This window comes from Pseudovirgaria hyperparasitica, assembly GCF_010093815.1.
Source record: "Pseudovirgaria hyperparasitica strain CBS 121739 unplaced genomic scaffold EJ05scaffold_14, whole genome shotgun sequence".
Lineage (NCBI taxonomy): Eukaryota > Fungi > Ascomycota > Dothideomycetes > Acrospermales > Acrospermaceae > Pseudovirgaria > Pseudovirgaria hyperparasitica.
Genome location: NW_022985562.1, coordinates 175,871 through 189,906, shown reverse-complemented (window position 1 = coordinate 189,906; position 14,036 = coordinate 175,871). Strand labels below are relative to the sequence as shown.

Genomic DNA, 14,036 nt, shown 5'->3' with positions numbered 1-14,036 from the left:
ATTCTTAATATTGGGCGAAGACCAGCGAAAGAATATCCTTCTTATCTTGCTGAGATCCGTTTTGAAGTCAAAGGAGAATGAGAGCTACGGTATTCAACAGGGTATGCTCGAAAATATGTTGTTTGGCGGGAACAGGTCGGCCGACCATGCTCTAGGCACGTTGTCGGCACGCATCAGCGATTAAGGGTGCCTGGCAGCTGGGGAGATCGGCAGTTGTGGAGGCGTCACGCGGCGCAAAACTTTTTACCAGAGCTTCCCCCAAGCATCCATCCTGGCTCGGCTCTTGCGTCACGCGGGGCTTCAATGAGAGAATCGTCATGGTTGTCCCTCTTTCTCCTCACTTCTTCTCAATTATAATTACCATCCTGTATCAGTAGCTTCACTTGGTCAATTGCTCATCGACCCCACGTCTACACTATCGTTGAGCCGTCAACTCTCTTAGTTCTGCAACTCCGCCGAACTGACGTGGGAAGCCTGTCCTGTGAAGCTTGCTACCTAGCAGAATACACTGATCCATTTCGGAGTTTCCACTACATACCCTCTTTTTACGAAGGACATTGGCTGTAGCCCCTCCGGCAGCAATGTCGCTCGCTGAGCGTGTTTCCGTGCTGGAGGAGTATGAGCCGTCATGGAGTCGCGAGCAGTCACCTAACAGAATGCCCGGACGCAAGCTATCGTTCAATCCAGTGGGAGAATGGGTACCTCTTGCTGCCCACGAAGAACCGGTTGGAGCTTTCGAGGTGTCAAAAACCAAAAGAATCAGTATGTTCTCCACGACAGAACTTAAGATTAAGGATTGAAACTCACTACAAGCCAGTTCAGGTTGGCGCCGCTGTTGTATATTGCCTCTTCGCTGCCGGTTCGTACGCAACACCATATTTCAAAAGTACACTCTAACACTATTTCCAGGAGTTGTATTTGGTTTCGCTGCCATAAAACCAGTACTGATAGCAGAGGGTGCCTACCATGACTTGTGCTCTCCTGAAGAGCAACATCTTCCATCATGCTATGAGCAAGAGTTGAGGTAGGAGACGGAAACATCTTCGTGATTGTCAGACTATAACATTGGTCAGATTGAACCTAATGTTCACAATTGCAGCGGTTGCCACAAACGTATGCGCCCTTCCTGTTGGAACGATACTTGATCGGTTTGGTCCTCGGGTGAGCGGAATCATTGGCTCGACATCCTTGGCTGTAGGGGCTCTATTCTTCGCGTTCTCCTGGGACCTTCCATTCGATGGCTTTATACCTGGATATTTATTTCTTGCTCTGGGCGGACCTTTCATCTTCATCTCATCCTTCCAATTGAGCAACACTTTCCCACAGAACTCTGGCCTCATCCTGGCCCTACTCACCGGAGCTTTCGACAGTTCAAGCGCGATATTCCTTTTCTATCGGTTGATATACCAGGCCAGCAATCAAACTTTCACTCCGAAGAAATTCTTCTTGGTCTATCTGATTGTCCCGGTCCTCACCCTCATCGTTCAACTTACGCTCATGCCGTCAAAATCTTACAAGACCGTGGGAGAGTTGGTAGCTCACGCTGATGACGAGGCTGCAGACATCCATGACTCTGACAACGAGATAGAGGATGAAGGTCAGGTCCAGCGGCTTCGTGAAGAACGCCGATTTCGCCGTGAGAGCATTCTGTCTGACATCACCGAACTTCTCGGTACTGCCGATGCATCTCAACAGACCGAAAGCGAAGAGAAGAAGCGTGAAACTAGTGGTGTGTGGGGTATATTGCATGGCCAGTCTGCCCTTGAGCAAATACAAACGCCTTGGTTCATACTAATTGCACTTTTCACTATTGTACAGATGCTCCGGATCAACTATTTCGTCGCAACGATCCGAACACAGTACGCCTATCTCCTAGGCTCATACTCCAAAGCCGTTGAAATCAACGATTTCTTTGATGTTGCACTTCCCTTAGGAGGTGTCATTGCCGTCCCGTTCATCGGGATTATTCTTGACAACACAAGCACCAAGTTCTGCCTCTCTGTGCTCGTCGTGATTGCTACCTCTATCGGCGTGCTGGGCGTTATACCGCATATGTGGGCTGCTTACGCTAATGTTGTTCTCTTCGTCGTCTACCGCCCGCTTTATTACACTACTGTCTCTGATTACGCTGCGAAAGTCTTCGGATTCACGACTTTTGGAAAGGTGTATGGGTTGATTATATGTCTGGCTGGCGTGCTCAATTTTGCCCAGTCAGGTCTCGACGCTCTCACCCACGAGGTGTTCAACGACGACCCGGTTCCGGTCAATGTTGTCTTATTGGGCGTGGCATTCATCATCGGTATCATCCTTGTAGGATACGTTTGGAGGAAGAGTAAGAAGATTGGGCGGGAAGGGCTGGAAGAGCGCGCACAGGCAGCGGAGGAACGCGAAAGCCTGATGCCGACTGCGACAGATTCCATGTTGGCAAACTATGGATCAACTAATGGGTCCAACGGTACGCACATGGACGATAGAGGACGTAGCAAGTGAGCGATCTTGTGCCATTCGACCTTTTCGATAAAAGTCCTTTTGAGGCCGCGAGCGGGAGTTTCTTTTTTGCACAAAGTTTTACATCTTGCACTTCGTCAACAAGCGGGCGTAGGAGGTCAACGTCTCTTGATAAGCATATTTTCGGGTACCCATGTCCATAATCATCATCATCTAAGTACATATGTCTGAAGTCATTCTCCTTGAGTATGCTATAGCTGCTCTAACAGTATTCCGAGATGACACTTAGAAAAGGACCTTGTGCATTTATATTTACATGACTACCTTAAAACCACTATAGAGACCATTGATATACCCAAGACCAAAGCGCCTGAGTCGGAATCGACACAGAATGTCATGGTCTGAAAAGCGATTACACGGCCTAGTATATAATCTACCCGACGTTTGTTTTCCATTCATTGGCAAGATGGCCGAGTGGTTATGGCGCTAGCTTCAGGTGCTAGTATCGAAAGATGCGTGGGTTCAAGTCCCACTCTTGTCATTATCATTTTGTCCTTTTTATGCCTTTTCACGTGTACTATCTTGCGCTTACGCATAAATAAATGTAATTATCACGTATTTATTATATGTGCATTAGTGTATTAATTAGTGAGAGTCGGTATCTTAGGGCCGGGCTGTAACTTTCAAACACATCTATCTATTTAAGTAATTACCAAGCGGCATTCGGTCGCATGTGCAATTCTTTAACATCATGTAGATTGAACCTCTGTATAAAATGGATTGTGTCGATTGCCTCAGTTTGAAGGCTTCCTTTAGAAATTCAGGGCAGCTTGGCTTATGCATCTTACCCTCGCGCTTGGGACAGATTGAGGCTCTTCGACAAGCCTCAGCGCCTGCTAACAATGCCAACCGTTTGTGGTACCTCGCAGAGCGACTGCGGCTCTACTTGAAACGATCCGGGATCCAGATCTTGTACGATAAACTCACGGTACTCAGTCGATCTTCCGTGTGGCTGGCTGGCGCTTATTATGGTGCTGTACGACAAGTTCCGGTGGAGTCATTCCCATTGGCTGGTCAAATCGAGTCCCTGCAGGCGCTTGGCCGTTCCCGTCAGCGCTTCGGCATCCTAAAAACATACATTCACGATGAATTGCATCTCATTGGAAAAGTCAGCGTTTACTCATGCTCGATGAAACCGATTGACCATTGAACAAGAATAGAATTTTGGCTGGATCTCTGTGGTCCGTTCGAGAGACTGTGCCGTACGCAGAAAACCATGTGATATTTAAGAGCTCTCAGACTCGCACTGCAATGCCAGTCTCTTCTGCATCAAGCTTTACACTTGCAACTTGTAACAGAGTTGTCCTTTTCGTCTCTTCCCTTTTTCTTTTTCATTTTTGAAATTTTCCTTGCCTTGCATTCATTCCTGTCGCCCTGTCTGCGCATACGTTCTCTTCTGCTGGCAGATCTCATCCAATCTTTCTCTTAGGCCTTCCAGCACATCAGTCTCTTCAGATATCGTCCAGCTCTGCCTACTTGTCAGACCACAGTCTTTCTTGTCCATCATGCCTGTCCCATCTTACGGAGCCGCTCCTCTGAGCAAGACTTTCCTGGCCACCCGTGCTCTCCAGGTCGTGGCTATGATCGGCATAGTTGGCATGACGGCCAACTTTGTCAACAACATCGTCACGACAGGAAAGGAGGCGCCCAAGGAGATTGTGGGCACACTCAGCATCGTAAGCCAGATCCCCCGTCTCACAATTTAGACAACTACTGACAAGTCAAACCAGACATGTCTCGCCACTCTTTACTGTGCTATTAGCGTTGCATTCTTCTGGTCCGAGGCCAACCTCGGCCTGCTCGTCATGACCGGCGTCGACTCTCTCCTTCTCATTGCATTCATCGTCTGCGCCGTCACCGTCGGCAAGCCGCTCTCCTACCTCAACTGCTACGTCATTGGCAATGCCTCCGCCGAGGTCGATGCGCAGTCCGCCTGGGCCTTTGCCATGGCCATCACGTCCAATCTCAACACAATGGGCAGCAAGCTTGACCTCTCGTCCTGGGTTGGGGCCACGAAGGCGAACTGCCTCGAATCCAAGGCTATCTGGGGTCTTTGTATCGCGCTCTGGTAAGAATTGTCTTGTTGTGGAGATGGTTGGAGACTTGGCTGACAGCTTTAGTATCTTGTTTACTACTTCTTCCGTCTTGCTGCCTACCTGCTGGTACAAGAACCGTAAGGCGGGCGCTGGGTTCAACAAGTACGAGGATGCTTGAGTGAGAGAGACAGGGGGTTCCTAGAACCAGCATATAGAAAACCACCGAGGGGCAGTATCCCCGTCAACACACACACACACGGAGTCTCCATCTTCTTTTCATACGTCATAAAAGCAAACAAAAAATGGGTGTATTTGGGTTTTCTGTTGGACATGGATGTTTTGGTCTGCGGAGTTCTTGGGAAATTTAGCGACGGCTGTAATTATAGAGAGATGTACTATCTCATGCTTCGGAAGGGGGCGTAACTTTGGTAGATAGCGCGTAATCACGAGTCGTGCTTCGTTACACACGTTTCATGATCAAAGTGTCGTCGGTTATTAACTCAGCTTGATGTCTTGTGTTGCTTTTATGTACTGAGGTTCATGTTGGCATGTACAAAATCGCGCGATTAGCGACTCGAAATCTCTTATTCAGAGGCGCCGCCTTTCGTTCTCTATTGGGGTATCTATCCTGTAGTTCCACTCCGCACGGGCTCCTTCTTCGGGGTCGTTTTGTTCGGCCTTGCCTTTTCGTCGTTGTGCTTCCAGACAGGTTTCATATAGCCGTCGACATGTACTCCACCTTCCACCTCGGAAGACTGTACATCCGCATCTTCCCTGGGGTCATAGGCATGGACTTTCATCAGGTGTTCGATCACGCCGTAGTGATTCCGGAAGCCTCGCGTATGAGCATAGCACTCCTCATGAGGACAAAATGGCGAGTGTGGATCGAGACGAGGACGGACAGTAGTGTTAGACTTGCGCCTCATCTTGTGCCCTTTACTTGTGGTGGCTTCATCGGAACTGCTCTCGAGTTCTCCGAACGCGGGTATGATGTCTGCGTGGTACTGGAATGGCTCTTCTGTGTCGCCCATCTTGGTGTTTTCGTGCAGGGTTCTGAAAGCCATGCTTTCGCCGAAGAGACTGGCACATCGTGCTGCTGCGCGGGCAACTACGGCTTCGTTCCAGCCGCAGAGCGAAGCTACGCCGAGGACCTCGCTCCAGTCTCGCGTTTTGGGATGGTTCTTTGAGCTGGGGCTGGGTGGCTCGGAGGAATGGGGTGAGGTTGGCCGTGAAGGCGATGGATTTTGTGGGTCGGGCATTGGTATGGGCTGAGGTGCTTCTTGAGCCTGGCGGTTGGGTACTGTGTTTGAAGGAGACGCAGGTCTTGATGATGTTGGCTCTCCGATGATGTCGCTTCTTATCTGAGCCCGCTCTCTATGGACACGTTTCTTCATCATATAGTAGGACTCTCCAGGGAGAGGCTTGGGATATTTTGATGGTCTTCCTCCTCCACGCTTTGGCGATGCGGCTGGGTCAGGAATAGGCTTCATTTTGGGAGGTCGACCTCTTTTCCTCGGCGTCTTGCTTGAACTCGCTTTGGGGTCCGGAGCTGATGTTAGATCAGGGTCTAGTTGATACTGGTCTTCGAACAATGGCTGCTCAGAAGCCCCAGTCCTGCGTGCGGACTGAGTCTTGGTGTGATATGACAGATCAAGACCCCAAAGAAGACGGTCCAGGTTCGATATCAGAGAATTTATAGATGGCTGTAGAATTTGTCGTGCTTTCTCTTCATCTGCCATTATCTCTGGCTTGGAAAAGTGCGGTGGAACAGGAGTGCCAGTTCGAGATCCAGAAGGTGTGGTTGACATGAATTCAGTATCCGAGCGAGCAGAGCGACGGGTCGTGGCAGATCGAGACCGTGTACGTGTAGATTTAGCACGAAAGCCACTTTCATTGGCACTATCCATTGAATCAACAGGCTGGACGTCATGTGGTTCATCTTCGGAGCTACTGCTACCAAAGGGATCACGTTCTATTGCTTGTGACTGTGGACGAGGAGGTGCGAAATAGCTGGAAGCGGAATCTGAGCTACTGTCAGATTCCTGATCTAGTCGATTTTTGGAACCCTCAGAAGATGTCGATGCAGAGTGATATTCATCTTCAGCGCCACTACTGGAGATTTTGAGCCGGCTCGCTTTGTCAGACAGTGTTTTTCGCTTTTTGGGTGCTCTATGCTCGGTCTCATCCACGTCCCAGACACGATTTGTCCAAATTTCCCTCGACATTCGCAGTAAATGACCTAGCATTATCTCAATGAGATCTCCATATGCCAAGTTCCTCTGTTCGTGAGGTGAAGTCCGGTTGAACTTCTCGGTTCTGCCGCCTCCTCTACCATAAACCTCCTTGGCACTAGGAACGCAATCTGGTGGAAGAGGCCACTGTGTCCACCACTTTGGGGGAGTCCATTGTTTTCTCTGCTCTGCGGCGATCCAAAGACTTTTATGCCGCAGATTTGTTAGGCTTTCGGAAAAGTCTTCGCCATTCCTGAACCTGTACGTAAGTGCGAACGCGTTATATAGATGCGCACTAAGATCATCTGCTCGCACAAATTGGAGTCCGGAATAGATTGCGCGATCTTGAGCTGTATACCTTTGCCAGGTCTCGGCGTGTCCTTTGTACGCGTTTGGCCGGCCACGATATTCGGCGTCTGATTCAGTCTCGTAATCGCTGATGTCGTCACCATGTTCTTCTTGAGCTTCTTGTCGGGCATACGACTGGCCAGCGAAGTCTTGTTCACTGGTACTGCTCAAACTTGAACCCGCATCTGATGCAGAAGCATCGTGCATCGATACATCTTGCGACGGCGCATCGATGTCATCGCCGCCGAACAGAGACATGTGTCCAGTAGCGTCCAGACTCGATCAAGACTTGACAATACCACTGAATTGTCATAATCCTGGGCTCATGCCGGAGAGCTCTGTCGCATAGACTATAGATCACCGTGTCGTTGTCCCATCGCGAAGTGAACGTGAAAATTGACCAATGATCAGCTGTCGAGGGTAGAGAAACGCGCCATATAATTAGGGATGAGATATGCTATTGATCGGTATGACGATAACGCCAATCACGCACTGACGCCCAACGCGTCCATGGTAGTCGCGTTACTCCACCCGCGTCTTATCTTACGACTCGCCAGTTTCATCCAATTTTGTGTACCATCATTGTCACTTTATATCTAACCCTCCTCTGATCGTGCGGCTCTATCATGGCGAGAGGAATCGAAGGCAACGAGGTCGCCACCCCTCGTTCATCAGCTCCGAAGAAGAGCTCTCAATCGACAGGAAAAGGCCAAAGTTCCATCTTCAGCTTCTTTGGGAAGAAGCCTGATGCGTCCGCTGGCAAGCCCGCACCAACACCTTCGAAAACCTCAAAACAGGCTTCAACCTCCTCACATACACCAAAAGCTAGGCCAGACTTTCAGAAGACGTCGGCGTTAACGCCAGCACCTAGTAGCGACCCGATTGCTGCCCCATCCAGTCCTTTGCCATCCACCAAATCCGGACCAAGGATTACGGGTTTGGAAAAGAATAAGGAAAATGGTCTGCCATCACCAAGTAGTAGCCCTCTTCAGAGTGCTCGTGCTGACCGGAGTCAAGAGGTTGCAGGGGTCAAAACATACTCCAGTCCTTCAAGAAAGGCAAGATTTCTACCATCAGATGCTGCGCGCGAAAGCATGCTAATTACGTATGCAGTCCAAGAAGAATGTCAGCTATGCCGAATCAGACGACGACGACGATGATGATGAGGATGACGATGTGTTGAAGCCGATCTCTCAAAATCGCCGCGGTGAATTGACAAAGAGACGAAAGCTAAGCCTTGAGGATAGCGATGATGAATTTACTGCACCTTGTGCAGCTGAGGAAGTTGAAGACGAATATGGTAAGTCTTTAAAAGCCATTTCACGGCATTAGGTCAGAATAGCTGACCAGTGTGCCAGATGTAGACGACTTTGTCGTTCCCGATGAGTCGGATGACGATGTTGTTCCCAAGAAGCGCAAACGCTCGACTCCTCAGAAAGCGTCAAAGCCTAGTCTACCGTCGAGTCCTCCTGAACGCAAGCATAGCATAGACTCGGACCCTGATCTCGAGATGCCTACTGTTTCGACTGCTCAACAATGGGCCTATGATCCCGAGACCGTGGAACCTTACGCACCTCGCGACGCTCCAAGGCCAAAGAAGGCATCGACAGGTATAGAGAAGAAAGAGAAAGCACACAAGTCGGCTCCTGAGGCAAGGCATCCTTGGCTAGTTGATATCAAGGATATCGACAAGCATCCTCAAGACCATCCAGACTACGACCCACGAACCTTGTACATTCCTCCTCTAGCCTTCAGCAAGTTTTCTCCATTCGAGAAGCAATACTGGGAGATCAAGCAAAAGTTCTGGGACACAATTGTTTTCTTTAAGAAAGGCAAATTCTACGAGTTATATGAGAAGGACGCCGTAATCGGACATCAAATATTCGACCTGAAGCTCACCGACCGAGTGAACATGAGCATGGTCGGGGTACCCGAGTCCTCTCTGGATCATTGGGCAAATCAATTCGTCGCCAAAGGATTCAAAATCGCTAGAGTTGATCAAATGGAATCTGCTCTTGCAAAGGAGATGCGTGAACGCGATGATGACAAACCAGTCAAGAAGGCTGGTAAAGAAGACAAAATCATCAAGCGAGAGCTTTCGGCTGTTTTGACCTCAGGGACTCTCGTTGATGCAGGCATGCTACAGGACGACATGTCGACCTATTGTGCCGCTATCAAAGAGGTTGAAAGGGATGGCCTGCCAGTATTCGGAATTGCCTTCGTTGACGCAGCCACGGCACAATTTCATCTTTGTGAGTTTGTGGATGATGCCGACATGACCAAGTTTGAGACATTTGTTGCTCAGACACGACCGGCAGAGCTTCTCCTGGAAAAATCATGCATATCTGCACGAGCTTTGCGAATCATGAAGAACAACACGGGTCCGACGACTCTCTGGAACTATTTGAAGCCAGGCAAAGAGTTCTGGGAAGCCGATACGACAGCTCGCGAGATGGAGGCAAGCGGCTACTTTATGAAATCCGAGGATGGCACTGGAGGTTGGCCTGTAGCACTGAAAGAAGCCAAGGATAAGCCGCTGTCTCTCTCTGCGCTTGGGGCATTGGTGCAGTATCTTCGAGTCTTGAAAATTGATAGTGACCTTGTGTCGCTGGGGAACTTCCAATGGTACGATCCTATAAGGAAAGCATCAAGCTTGGTGCTCGACGGTCAGAGCTTGATCAATCTTGAGGTATGGAATATGCTGTATCATATCCCCTACGTACAGCTAATTGCAATCAGATATTCGCGAACAGTGCGGACGGTGGTACCGACGGCACTTTGTTTGCGATGCTCAACCGCTGCGTGACACCTTTCGGAAAGCGAATGCTTCGCCAATGGGTCTGCCACCCTCTTGCAGACTCGATGAAGATCAATGCTCGCCTCGATGCTATCGATGCTTTGAATGCCGATGGTGTCATTCAAGATCGCTTCTCTGCTTCATTGAGCAAAATCCCGGACCTCGAACGATTGATCTCACGCGTCCACGCGGGTCGCTGCAAACCAAGCGATTTCATTCGTGTACTTGAAGGCTTTGAGCAGATCGAATACACCATGGGACTGCTTAACTCTTTTGGTCAAGGTGAGGGTGTCATTGGCCAACTCATCTCGGCGATGCCAGATCTCTCTGGCAAGCTTGAACCTTGGGCTGAAGCATTCGATCGCAAGACCGCACGTGATGAGGGCATTCTCGTGCCAGAACCTGGTGTGGAGGAAGACTTTGACGACAGCCAGGCAGCGATCGACCGTTGCATTAAGGATCTCGATAAGCTACTTAACCAGGCACGCAAAGACCTGGGCTCTAGCTCAATACGCTTCAAGGACATTGGTAAAGAGATATACCAACTGGAAGTTCCAGCAAAGGTCAAAAATGTCCCTAAGACCTGGGCTAAGATGTCCGGCACTGCTGCAGTCAACAGATACTATAGCCCAGACCTTCGGAAACTAGTACGAAAGCTACAAGAGGCACAGGAGACACACGCCCAGGTAGTAAAGGAAGTTTCCTCGCGCTTCTACACTCGTTTCGACCAGGACTATGCGACTTGGCTCGCAGCTGTCAAGATCGTTGCACAATTAGACTGCCTCATCTCACTTGCCAAAGCATCTGCAACACTCGGTGAACCGAGCTGCCGCCCAACATTCGTGGAGGACCAAAAGGCAGTCTTGGAACTCGAGGACTTACGACATCCCTGCATGTTGAATACTGTGTCGGATTTCATTCCCAATACGATCAATCTTGGCGGTAGTCAGGCAAATATTTCCCTCCTTACAGGCGCCAACGCGGCCGGTAAATCAACCATATTACGGCAAACCTGTGTCGCCGTCATCTTGGCTCAGATCGGCTGTTATCTCCCTTGTTCATATGCTCGTCTGACGCCTATCGACCGTATAATGTCTAGGCTGGGAGCCAATGACAATATCTTTGCCGCCCAATCTACATTTTTCGTTGAGTTGAGCGAGACTCAAAAGATCCTGTCTGAAGCCACACCTCGATCACTGGTCATATTGGACGAGCTTGGCCGTGGGACATCATCCTATGATGGTGTTGCTGTTGCTCAGGCTGTGCTTCATCACATTGCCTCCCATATTGGCTGCATTGGGTTCTTCGCAACACATTACCACTCTTTGGCCTCTGAGTTCAGTGCGCATCCTGAAATCAAACCGCAGCGTATGCGTATCCGTGTAGACGAGAAAGACCGCCGTGTCACATTTTTGTACAAGCTTGAGTCAGGTGTCGCCGAGGGTAGCTTCGGAATGCACTGTGCGGCTATGTGTGGCATCCCAAACAGTGTGATTGAAAAGGCAGAGGTGGCCGCCAAGGAGTGGGAGCACACTAGTCGACTGAAGGAGGCGCTCGATAACGCGAAAGGAATGGGTGGAAGCTGGCTGCCCATGGGAATGCTCAGTGATGTATCATGGATCCTTAGAGAGGGCGTGACGGAAAGCGAAGATGGCGTTGCTGAGCGTGGGCTTGATGTCCTCAGACGCGGTATCGAGGCTCTGTAAAGGGATACTGGTACTGTCCAATGACTATAAATGTATGGTCGAGGAGTAATATTGTTTTGATAATCTCGGACCTCCAAGGTATTGTAAGAATTATGTTCTGCTCCTTTCTTCTTATTATTTACGGCGTGTGTTCCTCTGAACTTCTAGTATGGTCGCACTCACGTAAGTAGTAGAACCTACCACACTGTTGACAAGCTGGGGTAAATACCCTAAAATAGGTAGGCGCAGTCTGCGCGGCTACCTATCGCGCATGTGGGGCGATCCCTGTAATAGGTGGAGCATTGGCACTGTCAACCGTTCCAAGTCTCGGCTTCTATCGGCATGAACTCCGACTGCTTGAGTAGTCAAGTTACCCCGTGTATCTCACTCGTATTCATAGATGCAACAGACAGTTTTAAACTCAGTTGCTGTCATCGCCATTCTCTACGATCATGATTAGCGATTTCTTCCAGCACAGGCGCGATTGGTGTGTACCTAACCCCAGCCAGACGATACCAGCTCCAAACTTACATCCAGAAGCAAGCGCAAGCAGATCGAGCGATCATCGAAGATCACAAGCCTGCCGTCCACATACACTGGGTCTCTGAACCCTTCGGAGCGTAGTATCCTTGGGAAGCCCATACAGGATCTGGTCCAAGATGTGCATAAGAATATCACAAGTCCTATTGATGTGTTGAGGACATACGGGAAGGTCGCAATCAAGGCACAAGAGAGAACAAACTGTTTGACGGAAATATGTTTCCTTGAGGCAGAAGAGTGGTTGAAGAACAATGACATCAACCTGAAAGGGCCATTGGCTGGAATACCAGTGTCACTCAAGGATTCCATTGCTGTAGGAGGCTTTGACGTGTCCGTAGGATACTCTTGCAACACCGGAAAACCGTATGAGAAAGATGGTATATTAGTACAGATCCTGAAAGATGCAGGTATGCTCGCATTGCTTGGACTATGGTTCATGCCTGATGAATCGCAGGTGCCATCCCGTTTGTGAAAACTAACCTCCCAGTAACTCTGTTGTCCTTCGAATCTACAAATGATGTCAGCCACCGTAGTCATAGGCAGTGATTGATTGCTAATACCTCTATATAGGTTTGGGGAAGGACCACAAACCCGCACAATAAAAACTACTCACCAGGCGGTTCTACTGGCGGGGAATCTGCTCTCCTAGCATTTGGCGGCAGCCGAATCGGTATTGGATCCGATGTGGCTGGCTCTGTTCGAGCTCCTGCACACTTCTCCGGCTGTTACTCGCTACGATGCTCCACTGGACGTTGGCCGAAGCAAGGTGTCAATACGAGTATGCCAGGCCAAGAGGGAATTCCCAGCGTATTCAGCCCGATGGCACGAACACTCAATGACCTGTTCTATTTTACAAAGAGCTTCATTTCTATGAAACCCTGGTTGTATGACCATTCTGTACACCCCATGGAATGGAGGGACCAGATGGAGACTGACTGGAAGCTGAAGTCGAAGCTGAGAATTGGCGTCATGAGAGATGATGGCGTTGTTACTCCATCTCCGGCATGCGCTCGTGCTCTTGAGCAGGCCGTAACGGCGCTAAAATCCGAAGGTCATGAAGTGTTTGACGTTTCACCACCATCACCTTACGAGGCTCTTCTCATCGCATCCCAGGTGCTCAACGCAGATGGCTGCCGGACCTTCGCCTCCTACTTCCGCACTGGTGAGTGGATGGACTCAGGGGCCAAACAGATGTACTCTTTGATGCGGATGTTCACCCCAGTCCGCTGGCTTTACACCCTCTGGGTACGGTATGTTCAGAGAGATCCTATTTGGGCCGGCTTGGTTGAGGGTTGGTATGAGCGGAGCGCCTTCGAGCAATGGAAGCTAGTGGCAAAGCGAGAAGCATATAAGGCCAAATGGCATGACTGGTGGCAGAACGAGGCTAAGATGGACATCCTTCTCACTCCACCAAATGCCACTCCCGCTGTGCCGCATGATGGTATGCATGATGCAGTCAGTAGCTGTGGATATACCTTCCTCTTCAATCTCGTGAGTGGAACTGGGCCGCCCCTCGTCATGATCGGACTAACAAGGCATAGCTCGATTACACTTGTGGGATCATACCTGTCACACATGTTGACGCGAAGCTAGATCAGCTCCCAGCTAGCTTTAATTCGAAGAAGTTGAATGGTGTAGCGCGCGGGGCATACAAGCACTATGATGCTACGAAGATGGAGGGTCTCCCAGTGGCTATACAGGTTGTAGGTCAGAGACTAGAAGAGGAGAAGGTACTATCAGTCATGGAGAGGATTGAGCTTGCATTGGATGCTCGAGGGGAGAAGTATCAGTTATTGGAAATTGATTGAACTAATTGGAATGAATGATCAACCTAATATCTAGTCGCTATAACGCCGTTGCATCCCTATAGCCTGGTTGTATGATTGGTAAG

General features: G+C 49.6%; 5 protein-coding genes and 1 non-coding gene across 6 annotated transcripts; 5 read left to right on the top strand and 1 right to left on the bottom strand.

The window, feature by feature from the left end:
* Positions 1-276: 276 nt before the first annotated feature.
* Positions 277-2,681, top strand: EJ05DRAFT_478824 (MFS general substrate transporter). Its single transcript, XM_033744537.1, has 4 exons — positions 277-762; positions 818-859; positions 910-1,024; positions 1,074-2,681. The coding sequence occupies exons 1-4, from the start codon at positions 582-584 to the stop codon at positions 2,488-2,490; spliced, it is 1,755 nt and encodes a 584-aa protein (XP_033597454.1). The 5' UTR covers positions 277-581; the 3' UTR covers positions 2,491-2,681.
* Positions 2,682-2,908: 227 nt separating this feature from the next.
* EJ05DRAFT_t68 lies at positions 2,909-2,989 on the top strand. Its single transcript has one exon. It is a non-coding gene; the product is annotated as a tRNA-Leu (tRNA).
* A 627-nt stretch (positions 2,990-3,616) lies between these two features.
* Positions 3,617-5,036, top strand: EJ05DRAFT_478822 (uncharacterized protein). The gene is made up of 3 exons (XM_033744536.1): positions 3,617-4,184; positions 4,239-4,576; positions 4,629-5,036. The coding sequence occupies exons 1-3, from the start codon at positions 4,014-4,016 to the stop codon at positions 4,720-4,722; spliced, it is 603 nt and encodes a 200-aa protein (XP_033597453.1). The 5' UTR covers positions 3,617-4,013; the 3' UTR covers positions 4,723-5,036.
* On the bottom strand, positions 4,945-7,519 carry EJ05DRAFT_118767 (uncharacterized protein). Its single transcript, XM_033739056.1, has one exon. It carries the CDS (start codon positions 7,379-7,381, stop codon positions 5,168-5,170), a length of 2,214 nt encoding a protein of 737 aa, XP_033597452.1. The 5' UTR covers positions 7,382-7,519; the 3' UTR covers positions 4,945-5,167.
* Positions 7,520-7,675: 156 nt separating this feature from the next.
* On the top strand, positions 7,676-11,735 carry EJ05DRAFT_455713 (DNA mismatch repair protein Msh6). The gene is made up of 5 exons (XM_033742481.1): positions 7,676-8,083; positions 8,141-8,181; positions 8,237-8,423; positions 8,482-9,812; positions 9,863-11,735. Exons 1-5 carry the CDS (start codon positions 7,750-7,752, stop codon positions 11,624-11,626), a joined length of 3,657 nt encoding a protein of 1,218 aa, XP_033597451.1. The 5' UTR covers positions 7,676-7,749; the 3' UTR covers positions 11,627-11,735.
* Positions 11,736-11,936: 201 nt separating this feature from the next.
* Positions 11,937-14,027, top strand: EJ05DRAFT_513324 (amidase signature enzyme). The gene is made up of 5 exons (XM_033748422.1): positions 11,937-12,092; positions 12,146-12,552; positions 12,600-12,664; positions 12,716-13,636; positions 13,687-14,027. The coding sequence occupies exons 1-5, from the start codon at positions 12,058-12,060 to the stop codon at positions 13,951-13,953; spliced, it is 1,695 nt and encodes a 564-aa protein (XP_033597450.1). The 5' UTR covers positions 11,937-12,057; the 3' UTR covers positions 13,954-14,027.
* The last annotated feature ends 9 nt before the right edge of the window (positions 14,028-14,036 follow it).

Excerpts from the sequence above, each read along its gene's own strand:
- EJ05DRAFT_478824 (XM_033744537.1), top strand. The coding sequence starts at position 582 with ATGTCGCTCGCTGAGCGTGTTTCCGTGCTGGAGGAGTATGAGCCGTCA. Across the intron at positions 763-817 it reads GTCAAAAACCAAAAGAATCA|TTCAGGTTGGCGCCGCTGTT; the intron begins GTATGTTCTCCA and ends ACTACAAGCCAG. Across the intron at positions 1,025-1,073 it reads TGCTATGAGCAAGAGTTGAG|ATTGAACCTAATGTTCACAA; the intron begins GTAGGAGACGGA and ends AACATTGGTCAG.
- EJ05DRAFT_455713 (XM_033742481.1), top strand. The coding sequence starts at position 7,750 with ATGGCGAGAGGAATCGAAGGCAACGAGGTCGCCACCCCTCGTTCATCA. Across the intron at positions 8,182-8,236 it reads ACTCCAGTCCTTCAAGAAAG|TCCAAGAAGAATGTCAGCTA; the intron begins GCAAGATTTCTA and ends TTACGTATGCAG. Across the intron at positions 8,424-8,481 it reads GGAAGTTGAAGACGAATATG|ATGTAGACGACTTTGTCGTT; the intron begins GTAAGTCTTTAA and ends CCAGTGTGCCAG.
- EJ05DRAFT_513324 (XM_033748422.1), top strand. The coding sequence starts at position 12,058 with ATGATTAGCGATTTCTTCCAGCACAGGCGCGATTG. Across the intron at positions 12,553-12,599 it reads ACAGATCCTGAAAGATGCAG|GTGCCATCCCGTTTGTGAAA; the intron begins GTATGCTCGCAT and ends GATGAATCGCAG. Across the intron at positions 12,665-12,715 it reads CCTTCGAATCTACAAATGAT|GTTTGGGGAAGGACCACAAA; the intron begins GTCAGCCACCGT and ends ACCTCTATATAG.
- EJ05DRAFT_118767 (XM_033739056.1), bottom strand. The coding sequence starts at position 7,381 with ATGTCTCTGTTCGGCGGCGATGACATCGATGCGCCGTCGCAAGATGTA.
- EJ05DRAFT_478822 (XM_033744536.1), top strand. The coding sequence starts at position 4,014 with ATGCCTGTCCCATCTTACGGAGCCGCTCCTCTGAGCAAGACTTTCCTG. Across the intron at positions 4,185-4,238 it reads TTGTGGGCACACTCAGCATC|ACATGTCTCGCCACTCTTTA; the intron begins GTAAGCCAGATC and ends AAGTCAAACCAG. Across the intron at positions 4,577-4,628 it reads GGTCTTTGTATCGCGCTCTG|TATCTTGTTTACTACTTCTT; the intron begins GTAAGAATTGTC and ends TGACAGCTTTAG.